Here is a 19,317-nt window from a genome sequence, read left to right as displayed (position 1 = left end):
TATATATATATATATATATTGCACGCATGTCCGACCCAGCACAGGAACTTTTACAGTCAGGTAAAGCGGCTAGTGGGTGAGGGGATTTTGCCTTCCAGGAAAAACGCTTATGGCTTACAGCTAATGCTAGGCTTATTGAATTAGAAATCGCCTGTCTTATAACTCTACGGCAAAGTAGGATTGGAATTATTTTCTCTAGTTGAAACTAGCGATCCTTCGGTTTAATGATACTATTAGGTATCATTTATTATCAATACATTCATACTTATAAGATCTTTTTTTAATAAGAAAGGAATTCCACATCTATTTTCTCCTTTTCTTTTCTTTCGCCTCTTTCCTTTCGTGCCGTTGAAGTTGCTTTTGAATGAAATTTTGAGGTATACGATAGCCTCTTGCATATGCGCCGTGGAATGAGATCATGTTGTTTTTGTGGCGTGAGCCGACAGTTAATATGTTTAGCTTCACGCGCCGTTGCCATGTCTCTTCTTAGCCACACGTAGGCCGCAACGCATACGAACGCGCGGAGAGACCCGCGAGGCAATGACGCAAGCCGTACGCTCGCATATACTTCGATGAACGAGCGCATGAGCAAGATAGACCGATAAAAAGAAGCGGACGAGGCCTCGTAAATTTCCACGATTCGCGCCACCGGCAGAAACCAAGGATGCCGACAAATTCTCTCTCGCAGTTCTCTGAAGAGGCACCCTACTCTATTTCCAAGAATCACGGCGGCTATTCTTGTGCGCATCACGATGAGGCCTGCTTTTGAACACGTCCGCCGTGCAGCAAGAAGGCACCTGCCTTCTCGCGTGGATCGGCCTTCGTGTAGTTATATAGGCACGACTCATCGCTCAAGTATTTCACTACCTGCGTCCATGAAACAGAGAGATCTTCCTGTCGATGCGCTACGTAAGCAATTGATAGTAATATCAATTGCATCGCAATAATGTTAGATAATCTATCGAACAATTTATGAAATTTTTCAGTTAATTACGCTACGGTTAGAGTAATCGCATGGTTATAGCTACTTTACATGCTATTTTTTGCATTTTTTTATCCATCTATTCCTCCATGTCTTATCTTTCGCATTATAACAAACAAATGAAAGTATTCGCTGAGAATAATATCGGTGACAAGTATCATAAGGAAAACATCGAGGCAGCAGCAGCAGCAGACCGGCAGTCGCCTAGTGCGGCTGGCACGGCTCGTCGGATTTGTCCTTGGGGCCGAAGGTAGGCGCAGCACGAAGACAGAGGACGTGGCAACATAGCAGGCGCCCCCTCTTTTGTCCGCCGGCCGGTCTTGCCAGACAGGGTGTCGCCAGCTCGGTCGGCCTGGTCGTCCGGGTTAGCGCGGGGGACGAGGAAAGGGAGAGAGCTTGACGGAGAAGGAAGAAGGGAGAGTTTACGTATATGTATATGCGTCTGTGTGCGATAGAGCAGGCACTAAGAGGGAAGAGACGTGCCATAGGGGGAATCGTTCGAGCGGTGGACATAGGAGAGACGAGACGAGAGGGACGAATGCAGCTCGCAGCTCGTATAGCCCGTAGAGAGATCGTTGTGTGCGTATTATAGGATCGGTCATGGACCTACATTCACGCAGGCCAGGCATGTTTGAAAACTCGCGTTCTTCTGGAATGTGGCTTGCGGAGCCCCCTTCGGCAACCTCCCTCTTTTCTCCTCACACTGCCGGCCCTGCAAGTCTCTCCTCGACGCGGTGGACGTTGCTCGGACGCCTACCTACGCCCTCTCCTTGCTCCGCCGTCCTTCCACCTTCCACGATTCCCCGTTTACCCGTCGCATCGGCCGCGGCCACCAGCTTGGCGCCCCAAATAGTCGCGTAACCAAAGACGCGCCTCTGGCCTGGCTTGGTCGCGCCAGACTTCTCGGCGCCCAAATGATGTACGTCGACCATTTCTGTCTCTCTTCTTCCCTCGCGCTCGCTCACGCGCGGCGTGTTATAGCCTTCGCTTTCCGCGATCTCCTTCCACGTACTTATGCACAGACACGGCCGATGGGAAGGAGATTCTATAGAAATAATAAAGAACAACGAGAAAAAAAAAAAGATAGATAGGTCAAGTCTCTATTTACCAGTGTTCCACATGATATTTTGCCTTCGACCCAATCCTCGTGTGGTCATTACGTATCTAAGTCGAACAACAAGAATTAATGGAATATATATAAATGCGCAATAAATATAAAAAAAGAAACAAGATAAACGTTTGCAATTCGCAGCGAAAATCACATTCGTTTGATTTACATAGATGAAAGGATCAAGCCCGTTGGCAAAAACGAGACTGACGGTCGCCTACAAACGCTCAGCATCGTGTGGGCGATAGATCAAATCTGATCTCAGAATCGTGTTAAGTTTTGGTGGCAAGTTGGCCGTCGTTCAAAAATTCGCGTTATTCTATCCTTGTATGTTTCGCGCTGTTGATCGCTGTTGCCAGAACTTGTTTCGCGCATTTAAACATACATTATTCCCCACGTCAAATTCTACTTGTAATATACATGTTATTAATTCCTCCTGTTTCGCAATCTTTCAGTTATCCGTTATTATTTGTCGACGTTACGTATAGGTACAGGTGGCGAAGCAGGCTGTCGCTGCGTTTCTGATTCAACGATATCTGGCATTCTATTGCGTTTTCGTCATACACACAAGGTTTCCGCGTATTACGCTTTGTATTTATAGTTTTTGCGAATATTTGCGTTTTAAATTGGCATCGCGCTTATAATTCCCAGAGTACAGTCGCTCAATAACAGCGGATTGGCCGCGGAAAGAATTCGTGAACTATGACACGTTGCGAACGTAAGAGTGCGATAAGCGATCATGGCCATTGGAGAACAACTGTATATATGCGCACACTCATCTTTTATCCAGAATAAAGAGCGGCCATTCGGTGAATTCGTAGTCGTACTGTTTATAAGCTAAACTTATTTATGTGCATACTAACTGGCAGAGCGATACGTACACATATGTCGTACACACACACACACACACACATGCAGTCGCGTTAATGCATGCGTGCACACATGCGGCGTGTATTACGTGTTGTATATGCGTGTATAGCGTCGAATCTAATCATATAGCAGGGACGGATCGACTAAATATTTGTACATTTTTTTCAACCAAATTAGACAGTTTGTGTTCTGGTAATCCCGAATGGAGAGAACATTTTAGAACATAAATGTTAATAAGGATCTAACAGCATAATAATAATGGTTATTTGCCAGTTCTTTCGCTGTTTGAACGAATTGTTAAAACAATTAACAATTCGCAAGGTTTTATAATCTACATTATATTTTCGCAACTATAAAAATATGTACTTATATTGGTTTATAATAATAAATGACCGCTTTCCAAGCTGAGAAGCATTGGACAGGTACAATTTTCAATTCACAGACTAAATTACTAAAAGACGTCGTAAAGACGTCTTTAAGATGTTTAGACACGTATGTCTAAAAGTTACCTTAAAAATGTCTTTATGACGTTTTTTAGACATGCATGTTGTTTATCCAATTCATAAAATTACTGGATTACTGCACTAGCGTCCCTGATTATGCAACGCGTATAGATTAAATGTTGCGCGTTCGGTCGGGTTGTTGCATGTGCCATGTGCCATGCCAACGTGTAGAAATACACCTTCGTCCGTAGGCGGTCGTGCGATGGCGCCTACTCGCGCGCATACCTACCTACCTGTAGCCCCCAAACGGGCTAACCTCGCACTCCTCGCTCCTCGCAGGCGGAGTCGCTCTCCGCAACGGCCGCACGAAACTCTCGTTTCACCGAGATTCCTCCGTCCGTGCGTCACGAAAGAGATACCGCCCGTCTCTCGACGCGTATCCGCTCCGCTCGTGTCGTGCGCAGCCGGTAGCCGCTGCCGCTGCCGCAAAAGCGGACACACGAGAAGCGAACGAGTGAATCTCGGCGGACAGACGGATGGACGGATTGGTCGATGCGACCGCGGAAGAAATTCCGCACAAACGGTGTGAAGAAAAAACCTTATCACGCGAGTGGGCAGTGGGCATTCGACATGACACACGTACGCACACACGAGAGAGCGGTGCAACATCGAGCCGTCGATGATCGGTATTTACGACGAGTCCGATACACGGACGCACGGCATGCACGCACACGCACTAACCTTTATCTTATCATTGGCGAAGGCGGATCGAGGTTGACTGGGTTGTTTGCTATAGTATCAAGACTCGACGATTCAATGCGCATTGACTAACGCTCTCGCTTTCTCTCTCTCTCTCTCTTTCTGATCTTCCTACCAAGAAGGCAAGAAAGTAGAAAATTCCACGAGGGTGAAACATACCCCCACAATTTCGACCGCGAACGATTCACGACGCGATTGCGCGAAACGCGCCTGCATCACCTGTACCTGCATGCGCTGCATATCCCTTCGGACAGCGATTTACTTTATCGGCCGAACAATTAAAAAAAATGATACACGCGGTAAAAAGATGCTGTTTTATCCGTGGGACACGTTATCGATGCATGTCTCTGAAACAAATCGGCCGATCGATACTCTTGCGCCTTGCGCAGAAATAGCCGTCTAATGTATAAAGGGTTTCTAAAATCTACGAAGGATTTTAAAAAACCCTTCAAAGCCCTTTATTCATATGAAAAAAGTGACGAAATAAATCTGACGAGTATATATAATTAAATAACAAACTAAATAAATAAACTAAATTACACTAATTTTATTTAATTCTGATAAAGTGTTTAAAAGAAAATAAGCTCAAAACAACGATGAAATCAGAAATTTGAAAAAAACCACCTTTCGAGGATTTTTGTGTAACATTCATAGCGTTTATTTTAGTATAAAAAAAACAAAATTAGTAGCTATAGTTATACAGGGTGTTCCACACCCTGTATGTGTGTGTGTGTGTGTGTGTGTGTGTGTGTGTGTGTGTGTGTGCGCGCGCGCGCGCGCGTGTGTGTGTGCATACACTGAAAGAAAAGTATTTGGTATTTACAATTATAATTGCTCAGTAAAATAATTATAATTGAGGTTCTAATTCTTATTATGATTATTTTGCTATAATCTATAATATTAGTAAAAATAACCCCCTATATATGCATAGATCCTTCAATTATAGTACAATCTTTCCTATATTTACTATACATAAACCACAGGTTATAGTAGTGTATAAAACCACCCACAGTACGCATGTTTAAAATAAGACATCGTAATGGCCGTCCTTAAAATGTCTTTTAGACAAAAAATGTCTTAAAGATGCTTTTATGACGTCTCTTAGCATGCGTGCTGTCTGAGCATGTTCATATACATGCATGGGACCGTATTCTCGAGCCTGCCCTAATGATTTTCGTATGCGACTTTCTATTTGAAAAGCATTGAATTTCGCATGCGAGTTTCATGAAAACGATTCGAGAATAGGGCCCATGGTTGAATAAATGCATATATTAAAGCTATATGTAGCTAATGCATATGTAGCTATATGTAACAATAATGTAGTACTGAGTCAGTTATAATTGGCATTGTTAAAATAACTATAAAAATGTAGTTAATGGTAGCACCGAAAATAACTAAAAATAACTAAAATTGTGGTATCTGCAATTATTTTTTCTCTCAGTATATATATATATATATATATATATATGTTTGTATGAACTTTTTTGCTTGTTTTTGGGTCCCGAATCACCTCCCGAAGTGGAGTAAGCGATTTTTCGGACACCTTGTATATATATACATGTATGTATACATTATAGTATATATATTGATGCGCTTTTTGATTCTGCGGTTTAATCGTCGCTGCGTTGGACTTTTAATTTAAAAAAAATGAAGATATATCTTGTTTTTATATATAAATTTTTAAAAATATAACTTATTTGGCCTTTCTTATTTGGTCATTACAAAAGATTTTAATCCATTGACAAAATAGATTGAGAACCTCTAGTCTAACGTTACAAGAGTCTGGACAAGATACGTGAACAGAAAGAATGTAACAACTTTATAATTGTGAAATACGTATTGGCAAAAAATAAACGTTAGCTCGTGAAACTGTAATTCTTGAGTGTACGAACAAGTAGAGTGTAAGAACAAGTAATTCTTTTTGTGTTTACGTATTGAAATCTGTAATCATGTATGAAAGACGAACATTATCGAGTTTGGAAAAACGATTTATAAGGAGCTCGCGTTTCTCGATGCGTTATTTAAACAAACGTAGTTGCTCTACTTAAGTATGTCAAACGATATCGTTCTATAATTACTCATCGCAATAATAAACGTACACACACGTGCACCGTCGATATAAGGTTTCTATATTTGGATCGATTAGTCACTAGTTTGGCGTGATGGTTTCTTGGCGCTCGACCAGCCCCATGATTTATTTACATGGGAAAAGTTGTAAAATATCAGTTGATCGACAATCGGATTTATCTTCAATGCATTGAAGTCTGGAACGCGTGATCCTTGATATATTTTCTGTAGTTTCGAAGTTTTTGTAAATAACATTTAATTTACTCTTACGGTGTTTTTTTTTAAATAAGAAAACGCGTCTTTATTTTTTATTCGCCAGAAGTTGACCCTGCGGGCACACTATCACTCTCGGCAAACAGCTGCAAATAAATATGGTCACAAAAGAAGAAAGAAGGATTCTGTCAAAACTGATCTGAGTTTAATTACTGAAACATTCGCGTATATAAATAGGGTACAAATATATGTGATTGATGTGTATTGATGGGTATGTGTGTTCATTTCTGAATGTCTACTGCACAGTCCGACTTAATAATATATATATAAATATATACATTTTGTAAATTGTTTTGTATACCATAAGGAGTCACACTCGTAAGCATTTCTAAATAAATAACCGTTTTAATGCAATATAAATCTAATAAAAATTTCAATAATTCTAATAAGAATGTGTAATTTACTACGATTCTTTCTCATTAAAATGTATTCTGTGAATTTAAAGAATTTTTCATGAAATTCAATTATTAATGGAGCTATCTTTCTTAATCCTCTCCTGTCGTCCCTTTGATTTAAAAAAATGTTCACAATTTTGATTGTGACCCCTTTAAAGCAAGCACCTTAACCGGAAGTCTTAATTTACTCCACTCAATTCGGGCTGTTTATGAATTACGTAACGTTTCCAGAATAGGAAAAACCCGTAATACCAAATTGATATGTCGCCATATTTTAAACAAATGGATACGTATTTATCGTTTATTTTATAAATTAACAATTAACTGTAAAGAAATGAATTGTAAAATTTACTTTTACGGAGCGAACATTTTCGAATCGAATGGTCTTACGGACGTTAATGTGTTTCTCTCGTCTCAATATTTACGCCATATTATTAACAAAATATTTACATATTTATTTTTAAAACGGAAATAAGGATTTTATTTTCAAAATAGATACTTGCGTACTCATTCATTATGGCAGTGATTTGAAGAAATGAGAAGAGCGTTCAGCAAGATATTTATAAAGCGAGTTTACTAATTGAGTGGAGTTGATAAACTGGGAGAAAATATCATTGTCCTTATAGAACTATTCGGCAACTTATCTCACCGATAGTACATTGTACCTCGAGTATTTCTTGCTTTAACACTCTGAACGCACACGGCTAATATTTCGAGGGCCCTCGAGCTTCGGAAACACGCAGAAGACTATCTACACTTCCAGTAACCGAATGCCCGAGTGCTTCTCTTCTCTCATTAGTTCTAGTACCAGTACGAGTTTAACGAGTAGAGGTACTCTCGCTTGTAAGTCTCAAAAGAGCTTTAGCGGCTTCTCGCAAGCGGTTGGTACTTTAAGACATTTTCTCGGCTATCAATATCACCGTTATTTAGCTAATTGCAACACTAATTAATCGCTATATCAATACTCTTATTGGAAATAGAATTCTCGTGCACAAGAATAAAGTTAGTCGTAAAGTTCTTTCGTTCTTTTTTTTTCCGTAAAAGATACGAATCGCTTCGAAAAACCGCTAAATCCGAGAAAATATTTTCTCGGTCATTCCTTTTTTTTCCTTCCTTCGTCTATGCTTACATGCTTAATCGCTATCTTAACGCTATTTGTATCATTAAAAACGTTAGTGAAGCATGAACCTTTAAATACCGCTAGTCTTGATGCGGGTTACAAATCGATCTCCGTTAACTAGAAACCAAAGCCGCATCAGTCGTTTCAAACAATGCCGAAAATTTCGCTTTCGAGCAACGCGAAAAATAAATTCGCCGCTCGCGTCCTGTTCTCCTTGCAACCCGATCAGAAGTAGCCACTAGAGGACACAGTTAGCTGTTTTCTAAGAATATTCTTAAATAAAATCTACTCATTGCATTTTCAAGGTGGTCTTTAGTCGCGAGTTAGCTCCGCGAAATATGTCGTGTGTGTACGTATGCGTGTGTCTGTATGTATGTATGTGTGCAGAGGAGAGTCGGTCGCCAACTTTTCAACAAACACCTTCAAAAGTCCGACATGCGCAAAACCATCATTCAAATTTCCATCACAGTCGCTGATGTAGCATTGTGCTTTCCTCATACGTAAAGATAAATCGCGTCAGCGAAATTCAGCCGCGACATTGCTATTTCAGCAGCGCTTTGACATGCACATTTCGGTGGCCAGAAATAAAAGTAGCTTGTCAAGTACACGCGTCCACACACGAAGTGGCTGTGTATATTAAAGCCTGGCAGAGTCATCTAATATATTTAGCGTTTAACGATAATGAAATATTGCACTGTTACAATTTACGCATTTTGTTATATAATCTGTCACCGTCTTAAAATACGTCACCTTCGTAAAAGTTACGATATTCATGAGCTGCTCCTTGCTAAATATTACCTCAGCTGAGAGAGGAGTCGAGTCATCCTCTTCGTTCGAGACCTCGAGTTCGCGTAGGCGTTTGCATTTCGGTATATAGTACAAGAGATCCGTATAATCTTCATCGCGTCAGTCAAAGTAATTTTTAATGTGTGTGTTTTATTCTCGCGTATTCGATCGATATCATTTAAATAATTCTTTCGAAAATGTTGGTCTATATTAATGAGCATCAGTATTACCGATAATATCACTATTCACTCGGACATTACATAATCGACTTCTATGATCGTCATCAATGATATGTCGCACAGAATACTAAATGCATTCTAGATGCGCATTATGATAACATGATCGTCTCTCTTAAACGTGATCTTTTATCTTCTTATGCGCTTTATCCGTTGTAAATATAATGAAAATGAACATACAATAGGAATGAGAGGACGAAATATGAATCCTTTGATAACTTACGATATGAGCATGCGTGTGTGTATGTACGTGTGAAAGTGTGTGTGAACTATCGCACTCTTCGCGTTTATTCCATTTACTTTTGCGAATGCGCTCTGCGAACGAATCCATGTCCTTTTAAGGCATCATTTTACGAGGTGTCAGCCATTTCTTCATGTAGTAACAGAAAATCGTGGAGATATAGATGAGCACCAGAAGAGCGCACGTCACCCCGAGCGCCAGCACCGAGGTTTTCGTTGGACACGGCTCCACGATGGTTATTGTTTTGTCTGGAAATAAAATAGTGTGTCTGGTTAATAAGAAGTTACACTTCAATCTTCCGATAAGCGATAAGAGTCTTCCTGCGCGATCTTACCTGCTTCGTTAAAGTCTATGCTGGCATCGTTTTTCAGGAAGTCGGACTGCTTCTCGTCGCCAAAGTCGAGCACCAAGATCTCTTGAGACAGAGTCATATCTTCGGTTTTTTCCTCCGTCGAGTTCGCGATACTTCTTCTACGTCTCTTGCCCCACGACTCTACGGATTCACGTCCCCACTCGCAAACGGCCTAAAGTGAAAGAAATGTTGGAGGTTTTCTTCCTCTATGATGAGACAAATAAGAAAACTAATTAACTAATTAAATAATTACCGGTTCGCAAGGTCCCAGACAGTATTTCACGTTACACTGGAAGATCACGCCGTAAGATTCGGTGAACCTAAAGGCCTCGTATACAGATTGCAGAGCGTTACCATCGGGAGTGAAGCTGGGGAAGATGGAAGGATCGACGGGACATCTGAAAATTGGAATATTAAAAATTTTGTAAGCTTTCTATTTTTTTACTGAGCATAATCGAGAAACAGAATAAAATTGACAGAATACCCTTCGTCGTCGATAATTTGAAACGTGCTTTTCGAGTCCTTTGCCATAGCTACGCAACTGCGAGCGAAAATGCCGTAAGGAGCTGCGTACGAAATATTAATATTAATTGTCGTGAATTGTTATTGTATCGTTGTTAAGATAATTGATTTTTTTTTAAAGAAAAAATGAACTTGCTGGAAGCGGACTTACTATCTTCCGGGATTTCGATTCTAAACGTCAATTTGTCACCAATGCGTACAGTTTCGACTTCTCGCGATCGGCTGTCGAGGATACGAATCCTCGGTGGAGGCGCTTCCGGCGCACTGGTGATACTGATCATTTCCGGATCTCTGATCGGCATCATGCCGAACGTGATATTCTTCGAGGACATATCGTACGTGCATTTAACTTTGTAGATTTTGTCGGCCTTCGTCATTACCACAGAATGATGTTGCAGTACGACCGTGTTCGAATATATTCCAGTCTGAAAACCGTCACGCTGCCATGGTGAAAAGAAAGTACAAACAGAGATTATGTACTCAAAGAGAGGGGGGTGTGCGTTAGTGTAAATTCTTTATAAAAAATATATAGATGTGGAAGAGATCCTTTTTTTTTCCCAAGTTGCGTAATATACAACCGTGCAGTACGCAAGAATGCGGTGTTAGTCAATAAATGTGACAGATCGAGATGCAAGAATATTGGATACGTGATAAAGTGTTTCTCGGTAGTGCTAATTTTCTTATTTAATTATTTCTAAGCATGCATATTTCGAAGATACTAATAAAAAATATTATAATTGCAAAATTGTAACTTTTATCATATACAAAAAAATAAAATAATATCGAGAAATGATTATAACTGGAAAAAAACTTCCAAAGATGCAGTTACAATACTTTTCAATATTACTCTATCGTCATCTTATATATCACTTACCACGCTCTGAGTGTTACAATCCTGTCCGCTCATCGTAAGATCGAGTCTGAAGAGATCGCTATTAATAACGTCGATATTGCAAGTCTCAGATCGTCCGAGAGCGTAGATACGCCCGTTGAAAGGTTTGTTTGTACGAACTTGAACGGCAATACGAGTGTCCTTGCAGTCAACCGATACTGTAATATTAATTATTAAGATTAATACATAATCTATATTATTATACGGCATTATGGTATTATTAAGGTATTAATTCCGTACCGTCGTAACAAGTTCCCGTCTTGTCGCAATTAATGTCGTTTCGGGTGAGATTGTTTATCGTAGAATCTTCCGTGGTCTCGAAAACGACCGGCAATGGGTCCGATATTGGCCCGGTACCCTCTAAAATAACAGTGTAACTAATATATCACGCATACACATTTAGGCTCTTTTATAACCGACATCCCTTACTTTCGCAGAAATTCTCGAAGTAGGTGCCGACTCGTTCTCCATTATCGATCAAGGGCCTCTCCGCATTAAGATACGTCGACGGTCCGTCCGGGAGAGTCCAGTGGTCCAAATGGAAGAGCTGACAATTATAAGCCGACCCCTGCGGCGCGCCGCGATAAAGGAAGGATCTGCAAAGGAACTCGTTCTCGATTTCGCAGGCTAATCTGCAAGCGGACTCGCTCTGAACCTGCAGCTCCTTATCGGTGTAATAGTGCAGGCCCGCGTATTGCGCAACCTTGTCGTCCGCCACGCCGATTCTGGGCATTTGGAAGATCCTTTGAGCCTTACAGGCCTCCTTTCCTGTCAGCGCCCGATTAAACACACAATTTTTATTTTCTTTCTACGTAAATATTTATAATTATTTTTCTAACGTTCAACTTCAAGACTGTTTTACCTTTCAGGCATAAGTTCTCGAAGTAATCTACTCCTTGCGCGTCCACGAATTGAACGTATTGACCTGTCGTTCGGCGATCTGAATCGCCCAGGTGACACTGGAGCGTCACGTAATTGTACTCCACGGAACGGCAGGTAAAGCGATGCTCGTTTAAGCAAGCCGCGAGACAAGCCTCCTTCGTGGATGTGTAAATTAATGCGTTGTCCAAGCCGCGAATCATCTTGTTCGGGATGCGCTCGAAGGCCCACGGTCGCAGACAAACGTTCTCTGAAATAATATATATCTATAGAGATAATTTTACTTCTCTTTTGCGTTATGTATGCATTCTCGTAACACTTATATGATACAATCTGCGCAGTCTGGCCGCAGATCTTACAAACGCGCTTGTACATTCATAGTTATATAAATGTTCTAATTGGTATTTATAATTTACAGTTTTCTGTGATAGATAGATAATATTCAAGTTAAAACTAGCGTTTTTCTTCAATTTTCTCCACAAAATACGAAAACTAAAGGAAAAAAAAACTACATCCATGAAATCTCCGAATAAAAACCGGGAAAATCACGAGCCTAATCCTGGATTAATAATCCAAATAAATTTATAATTTGCATTCGGGGGACTAATACTAAGAATATACTAAGAAAACATTTAAACCATTAACTAACGTTACTAAAGATAACGTTGCTAACGATTTGCTCTTTATTGCTTTCTTCCTTGAAATGATAAAAAGCTTATCAAGACTTCCGGAGTACATATCATCAACGAGAGGCGGGAACTGTCAAGAGCCCAGCACTAAAGATTCTGCGCTGAAAAATCATAAGATGCTGGCATGTGACTTGGCAACTTGGCATCTGATGTCGACGATGACGGTAGCTACGCTTTTTGGCTCGTAGGCCCGGAATGTATTTCGGCCCGTTCGACGTTCCAATTTCTTTTGTTCCGCCCTCAAAACCGGCGGCGCTAGCTGAGGAGCCGCCGATGGCGGAAGCGGTGCCAACGAACCGCTGCGACACGTGACTACTTTACGGATGAATCATCACCAGCAAATTCCTGACGCCACTGACAAATCGCTCGTTCTGAACGAAACTTCGTCAACTTAATAAGTCAACGATTATCTATTTTATTAATCGGTTATATGAAATATTTGCTGATATTCTACATGATATGTTACACCGTTCAACAAATTACTTTTTTTCGAGCACAAGAACGAGAATAATAATTTCTTATAGCTCTTTGGACGCTGAATACAATCTCGTTTGCCAAATTGCTATATCACGTCACAATTTTGAAAAATTTGCAGTTAAAATTGCAAAAAGGATTTTATTTTAGTGTATTTTGATATATTATAATACGATATTTTAAAGAAGTGTTATTACAGTCAAAATTAAGTATGTTGTTAGGACTTTCCGCCCTAAAAAGAAATTTATTGCGTCGATTACGGTTAAAAAGATATTGATTATTAACATATAGCCTATTGCAATCAAAATTAAATATATTGTTACTTTATGCCCTTAAAAGGATTTATTGTGTCACTTATGGTTAAAAAGATATTGATGATTAACATGTATAGAGTCTATTAGTCAAAATTGCGACTTACATAGACAATTTTAAGGATCTATAAAATATTTTTAAATTATGTTATTCAAACTTAAAGGTTTTCAGCTGAATATTAATCTAATGTCAAAGTTGACAAATTAAAAATGACGGAACCAATATGACGAATATCAAAAGTAAAAATTTGACCATTTTTAATTATATATCGTAGTTTTAATCTGCCAAATTTTACTTAAAAAAAACCTTTTTTGCAACTTTTTTAACTGAAAAAATCTCAGAATTGTGACATGATAAAACAATTTAGTAAACAGGAACATAATCAGCATTCAAAAAGCTAATTTCGTTCTTGTGCATTTTCTTTTGTTGAACAGTGTTATCTGATTTAAAGGATTGTCTTAAATAAAAAAATCAGAGAGTTACTTGAATTATAAAAGTTTCAGATTTATGTTGTGCGCCAATATCAGAGAAAACGCTCGGGGCTCGGCGTCAATATCAAGTCTATAATGAATTTATGGAACGTACTGGTATTACGCTCGGTTAGCTTTACAACTGTTTATGTAAAATTCTGCACAGTAATTGTAACCAACCGGTTTGCAACGATCAGTGAAACAAAGCTCGTTCTCTTTCGAAATTTTCATTCGTCCTCCTCGCAAGTCGAAGCAAGTAGCGAGCGAGTTTTATGACGAACAACTAAGCGCCTTACGACGCGGAACAACTCGCCAAGAAAATCGCCCTACTCGTTAAATAGACAGCACGCAATTTCTTCAAGTGCGGGAATTTTCCTCCGGAAATTCCCGCTCGAGGACTGTTATTTTAACGGAAGATCCTCGTACGCTAAAATACTGAATAAAATCTGGCACTGTCGATATTTGAGGTATTGAAGAATTTCACGAAAATATTGCTTGTTAAAAATATGCAGCTACGGAAGTTTATAGAAAAATATTGTAGAGAAACTGTACTATGTGTGACAGATTAATTAAACAAATAGGCCATTTTTCTTATAACAAATACCAATGCCTGCATATTTGCACAAACAGCTTTTTCCAAAAGAAATGACCGGAAATCTATTTCCTTTGGATATCATAAACGTTCAATGCAATTAAATTTCGTATGTCCACAAAAACTGATCATAATGAATTTCGCAAAAATAACAAAATTCTTTAAAATCCTTCCATACTCCAAATTGATGAAATATCTCCGTAAATAACGAATTCCGGCATACGCTAAACAGGCTTAAACTAATATTAGAGTTCTACTTTGAAACTTTCGGGAATCCTCAAGCCTCCTGCGATTCATGCAGGTATATAGCTTTTGTGATTCTTGCAGGTAGTTTGTGGCAGGTTTTCTGTTTAAATGCATTCGGCATAGTTCCATGGGTGCGCAGCATTACGAATATAAGGGGTCGATTCAACCAAAGATTTTTCTTGTCAGCATCCAAGGAGTACTATACTGAAACGTAAAAGTTATTTTGCGCGAAAACGAGGGTCGAAAAATTGACAAAGGACAAAACCGGCTACCTGACCACCTATGAGAAGCATTTTGTGCGCATTTTCCTTCGAAGGAAAAAATGTCAACATTAAAGTACCAAAATTTAGCTTAAATCTGATCCTAAAATATTTGCTTATCTATAATAACTATTATAATAAATGCGATAATATTATGTTTTAAAGTAAAAGTTACTTTAAAATGTGTGTTACTTCTAAAGATATGCGAACTATTCGAATTCAAATTTCTATGATTCAAATCCGAACTATTCGAAAATTTCAAATCTAGATGGATCGAATACGAATTATATATATTGTCAATTATATAAAATAACATTTTCCGTTAATAAGGAAAAGTAAGATCATGCTAATAGGCGCATTATTTTTAATTTTTGACATCGCTGTAATCCTATTAAGTTGTAAGTAAAAGTTTGAATATGCGTAAAAAATAATAAGCTATGAGTATTGACAACAATAAAATAAACTGTATTATTTACTATTTTATTTTAATTTATATTTAAATATGTAATTAAATAATGTTATTAGATAATACATTAGAGTATTATAATAATTTATCCATGACTTTTTGCCTAATTTTTTTAATTTGCCGCGACATTAAATAAAATATATTTTGTTAGTTTTATATTAAACAATTAAATATGTTTTTTGCTTTAAAAAGAATTTATATTATGTAAATCAATATTATTTTTCCACATTAAAATATTCTCCTATTAGCCACATGTTAATCTTCCGGCGGGTGCGCCCTGTACAAAATATTGCGTGGAATGAGATTGAAAATTTGAAAGAATAAGAGATATTATTGTAAAATAAATATTATGCGGTGAAAGTTTACAATATTTTAAAGCTTACTAGATGCTGAAGGAATAGCTCGGGAAGCCGCGACTCAAATTAGAAGTTTCTATGAATTCCCTTTCCCTTCAGAATCGCCGCGTGTACAAAATATCTATTATGCAACACGTGCATGGAAAGTGCCCCATTACGCACGCTACGCGTGCATGATAGACCACTTTCCAGGCACTTGCAACATAAAATAGGGAGTGTAAGCCGTGTGTAAAGATGAAAATTCCCGGATGCGGTTACCGCACTCGCCTTCGGCTCGTGCGTAAACTCCGCACCCGGGAATTTTCATCTTACCTCACTTGTTACACAAATAACTATTACACACGCGGAAGGTTAAAAAATTCAATTTAATAATAATTATACTGTTAACTGAAAATTATATTCCAACGATTTGATTCGAAATCATTCTATTCGCTTCGATTCGAGTGAAATTTTATCGATTTGATTCGATTCGACATAAAAATTCTTGATTCGTACATCTCTAGTTAGGGGAGAGTTCCCGAATGCGTACTGGTCGCCTAAATCGTACCTCATCATTATTTTATATTATTACTTAATATAAGCAACATTAACAAAAACAAAATGAAATAAATGAGAGAAATGAATAATATATCATATAGGTGAAAATTTAACAGGTTACATCTTGTTTTGTGCGTGCTAACGACACGTTTTAAAAATTCAAGTACAACTGATGTTAATTTTTGATCAATTTATGTAACTGATAATAATAATAATGTAATCATGCAATTTTATTATAAATTTTTATATTTATATAAAAGGTGATTTATTGTAGAACATTTTACATTCTTCGTATGGATATATTTATTTGCAATTATTTAATATAAAGATTAAATCGATATTTTTATAAAATCTATCAAGTTTCCTATATTGTATTACCGCAAAATTTCCTATATCATGCTGTATACACATCTCTAGGTTACATGAGTTTAGATAAATTTAGATAAATTTAGATTATGTTAACACGACAGTGACGTCCTTACCTTTTCATTATTGTTATTTATTAATTATTAAGTACTTGATCTTTTTTTGATAAATTATTAATAAAATAGGTATTATGGTTAATGATTCTTTTTATTAATTTTATATTTTTAATTATTTTTATTCATAAATTCAATACTTTCAAGGAGGTGATTTAAAAGACCCACAGATACGATTTTAGGCAATTGGTTACAAAAAAAACAAAAAAATGTTACAAAAAAACTTATAACAAATTAATTTGTTATTGGTAAAAAGTTAAACATGTAATAACAGATGTCTGTGGAACCTCAAGCTACGATTTCCAACGTTTATTTGCGTACAAATCACTACCAAATGGGAAATATAATAAAAAATAACTTAAGTGGTACGCATTCGGCCACTTTCCCCTACTTCCCACAAAAGATATTCCTTCACTATCACTTTTACTTTAGTATACGTACTATACGTATATCGATATCTATCATGTTATATTATATTATTTTATTATATTATTATTATATTATTATATCATATTATTTATTCTCTTTTATTATGAAAATATCAATAAATAATTTTAAATTATTAAACGTAAAAGTAATTAAAAATTTTGTAATCTAATTGATTTTCACTGTTTTCGAATATATTACAAACAATATAATAATATTTCCTACATTAGATACGCCTGACTTAAACGTATCTTCATTTGTGAAGATACATGATGTTTATGCTTCCATGATCGAATGTTTCAAATTCCCTATGTTTTTAAGGGTCCTACAATGAAAAATATAAGGAACAAGGAACATATATTAGCGATTAGAACCAAGGAATCTGGAATAAAGCTAGTGTAGCATTGATACACGGCTTCCAATAGGTTAAAAATCTATTGCCTGTGTTTTTTATTGTGTATCTAGTTTTATTCCTGATACCTTAGTCCTAATCGCTAATATCTGTTCCTTATATTTTTCATTGTGCGAGAGCCTTAAGTCTTCTCACTAGTCGCACACTTAACAGTCGTATTGTTTGTCTGGGCAGACCCTTTTCTCTGTTCGATGAAATTCTGCCAGTTAGCATTCGCTTTGTGAAAGCGGCTACATCTATACCGACTCGGCTTTGCCGAAAACCTGCTCGCTTTGAGTTTTAAACTCAAGTTAGATTATCGTGTTTCACGGTCTATTCTTCGTGTTATTTTGCTATGCACATAAATATCGTAGCGCGGCCTTTTCCCATCGTAAAAATCTCAGTCTTGCGTAAAATATTTTTTCATTTGACATTTTTCTCTTTCCGTTTACCACGCTTTCATCCACCGCTTCCTGGGTACTGGACCACATTAAAGGGGCATTGACCTAAGCAGTGCGTTTCTTAATCTAGGAAACATTCAAGGTGCGAAACAAATTTAGGTTTTAAATGCACAGCGATGTGCCTGCGCTCTCTCTCTCTCTCTCTCTCTCTCTCTCTTTCTCACCGGATCTTATCTGCAGTTTCGTCATGTAGTACATATTGGCGGCCCTTTGGGGCTGCGCGGCCGGATTCGTGGCGGCCGTTTCGTTCTGCAGCTGGCAGAGGGTGTCCTGCATCGGCGCCAAGGGATTCACGACGAACGAGAACGCGGCGGCCTGACATTCCGCCTCCTCCCTGCACCATCCTTGGCACTCGTACAACGACAGATTCCTCACGCTGTAATAGGTAGTGCCGCGGTAATCGTAGTCGGTCAGCTTCTCGAACGCCGTCCTGGCTGAAACGTGGAAGCAATTTTGCCTCTACTGAATGCCATCTTCCAGTAATACCGCCATTACACGACAGCAATCGGAAGGCTCTTTTAGAATTCTATTCAACAATTCCCACTAGAACCTGATGGCGAGAGAGCCTCGACTAATTTTAGAAAATACTTACCCAACGCGGCGTCGCCGCTCGCCAAAAGTGCCGTGAATATCAGGCTCGCGGCCGTGGCTGCTACCGCCGTCCCGATCGCAAACGAGCCCATCTGCAATGAGAATGAGGAAACCACGGTTACAGAAGCCGTAATTAGAACCAGCCTGACCGAGTATTGTTCCTCGAGCTGGCGCGGAACTAACTCGTACTTGGCGTCCCACGAGAAACAATTTTCGCGCGCGCCATGCGTACGCCAAATAATATAATTTCAGTATAACGATACACGTGAATGCATATGAGAATGAAGCACATTGCAAAGCACGTCGCTTCTCCAACAAAGCAAATCGACACTAAAAATGCAAACGGTTGCGAATCGCGAAAGTTCCGCTTCCAAGCGATCGGATACACGCTAATCCGGCATAATTCTCAGACGGGGATTCTGATAGAAGGGTATGAGTTAATCACCCCCCGGTTACACGCCTCATCAGCGCGGAGAATCTGACATGATCGCCGCTCGCTGAACGAGTGTTTAACGCTCATAAAAGATTCCGAGAGAGGATGATTCCGCAATCGAGGAATCATCCTCTTCCGAGATCGAGGAAAACCGCGTGCGCCGTACATCATTCCGCCGAGAGTGTCTTCTCGCGATCCGCTCGCGCGCT

The 19,317-nt window shown here is 38.6% G+C and overlaps 1 protein-coding gene across 2 annotated transcripts; it reads right to left on the bottom strand.

Moving 5' to 3' along the window:
- Nucleotides 1-6,549: 6,549 nt before the first annotated feature.
- Nucleotides 6,550-18,767, bottom strand: LOC112452843. Of its 2 annotated transcripts, none has more exons than XM_025013261.1 (11): nt 18,677-18,767; nt 18,249-18,518; nt 11,909-12,175; nt 11,476-11,814; nt 11,287-11,406; nt 11,029-11,204; nt 10,306-10,594; nt 10,117-10,198; nt 9,886-10,030; nt 9,615-9,804; nt 6,550-9,528 (listed from the first exon to the last, which is right to left on the bottom strand). In XM_025013261.1, the coding sequence occupies exons 1-11, from the start codon at nt 18,765-18,767 to the stop codon at nt 9,377-9,379; spliced, it is 2,121 nt and encodes a 706-aa protein (XP_024869029.1). In that variant the 3' UTR covers nt 6,550-9,376. The 2 variants fall into 2 exon arrangements, with proteins under 2 accessions (XP_024869029.1, XP_024869030.1); XM_025013262.1 differs by having other exon boundaries at nt 10,306-10,579.
- Between the last annotated feature and the right edge of the window lie 550 nt (nt 18,768-19,317).

Source organism: Temnothorax curvispinosus, unplaced genomic scaffold (assembly GCF_003070985.1).
Source record: "Temnothorax curvispinosus isolate PA1 unplaced genomic scaffold, ASM307098v1 QBEX01003748.1, whole genome shotgun sequence".
Taxonomy (NCBI): Eukaryota; Metazoa; Arthropoda; class Insecta; order Hymenoptera; family Formicidae; genus Temnothorax; species Temnothorax curvispinosus.
Note: the sequence above shows the minus strand (reverse complement) of the source record. Positions and strands in the feature narration are given on the sequence as shown.

Bases quoted from the DNA above. Each gene is read 5' to 3' on its own strand.
- LOC112452843 (XM_025013261.1), bottom strand. From the start codon at position 18,767: ATGGGCTCGTTTGCGATCGGGACGGCGGTAGCAGCCACGGCCGCGAGC. The intron at 12,176-18,248 runs GTGAGAAAGAGA...ATATTATTTCAG, and splicing joins GAAACTGCAGATAAGATCCG to AGAACGTTTGTCTGCGACCG. The intron at 11,205-11,286 runs GTACGGAATTAA...TTAATATTACAG, and splicing joins GACGGGAACTTGTTACGACG to TATCGGTTGACTGCAAGGAC.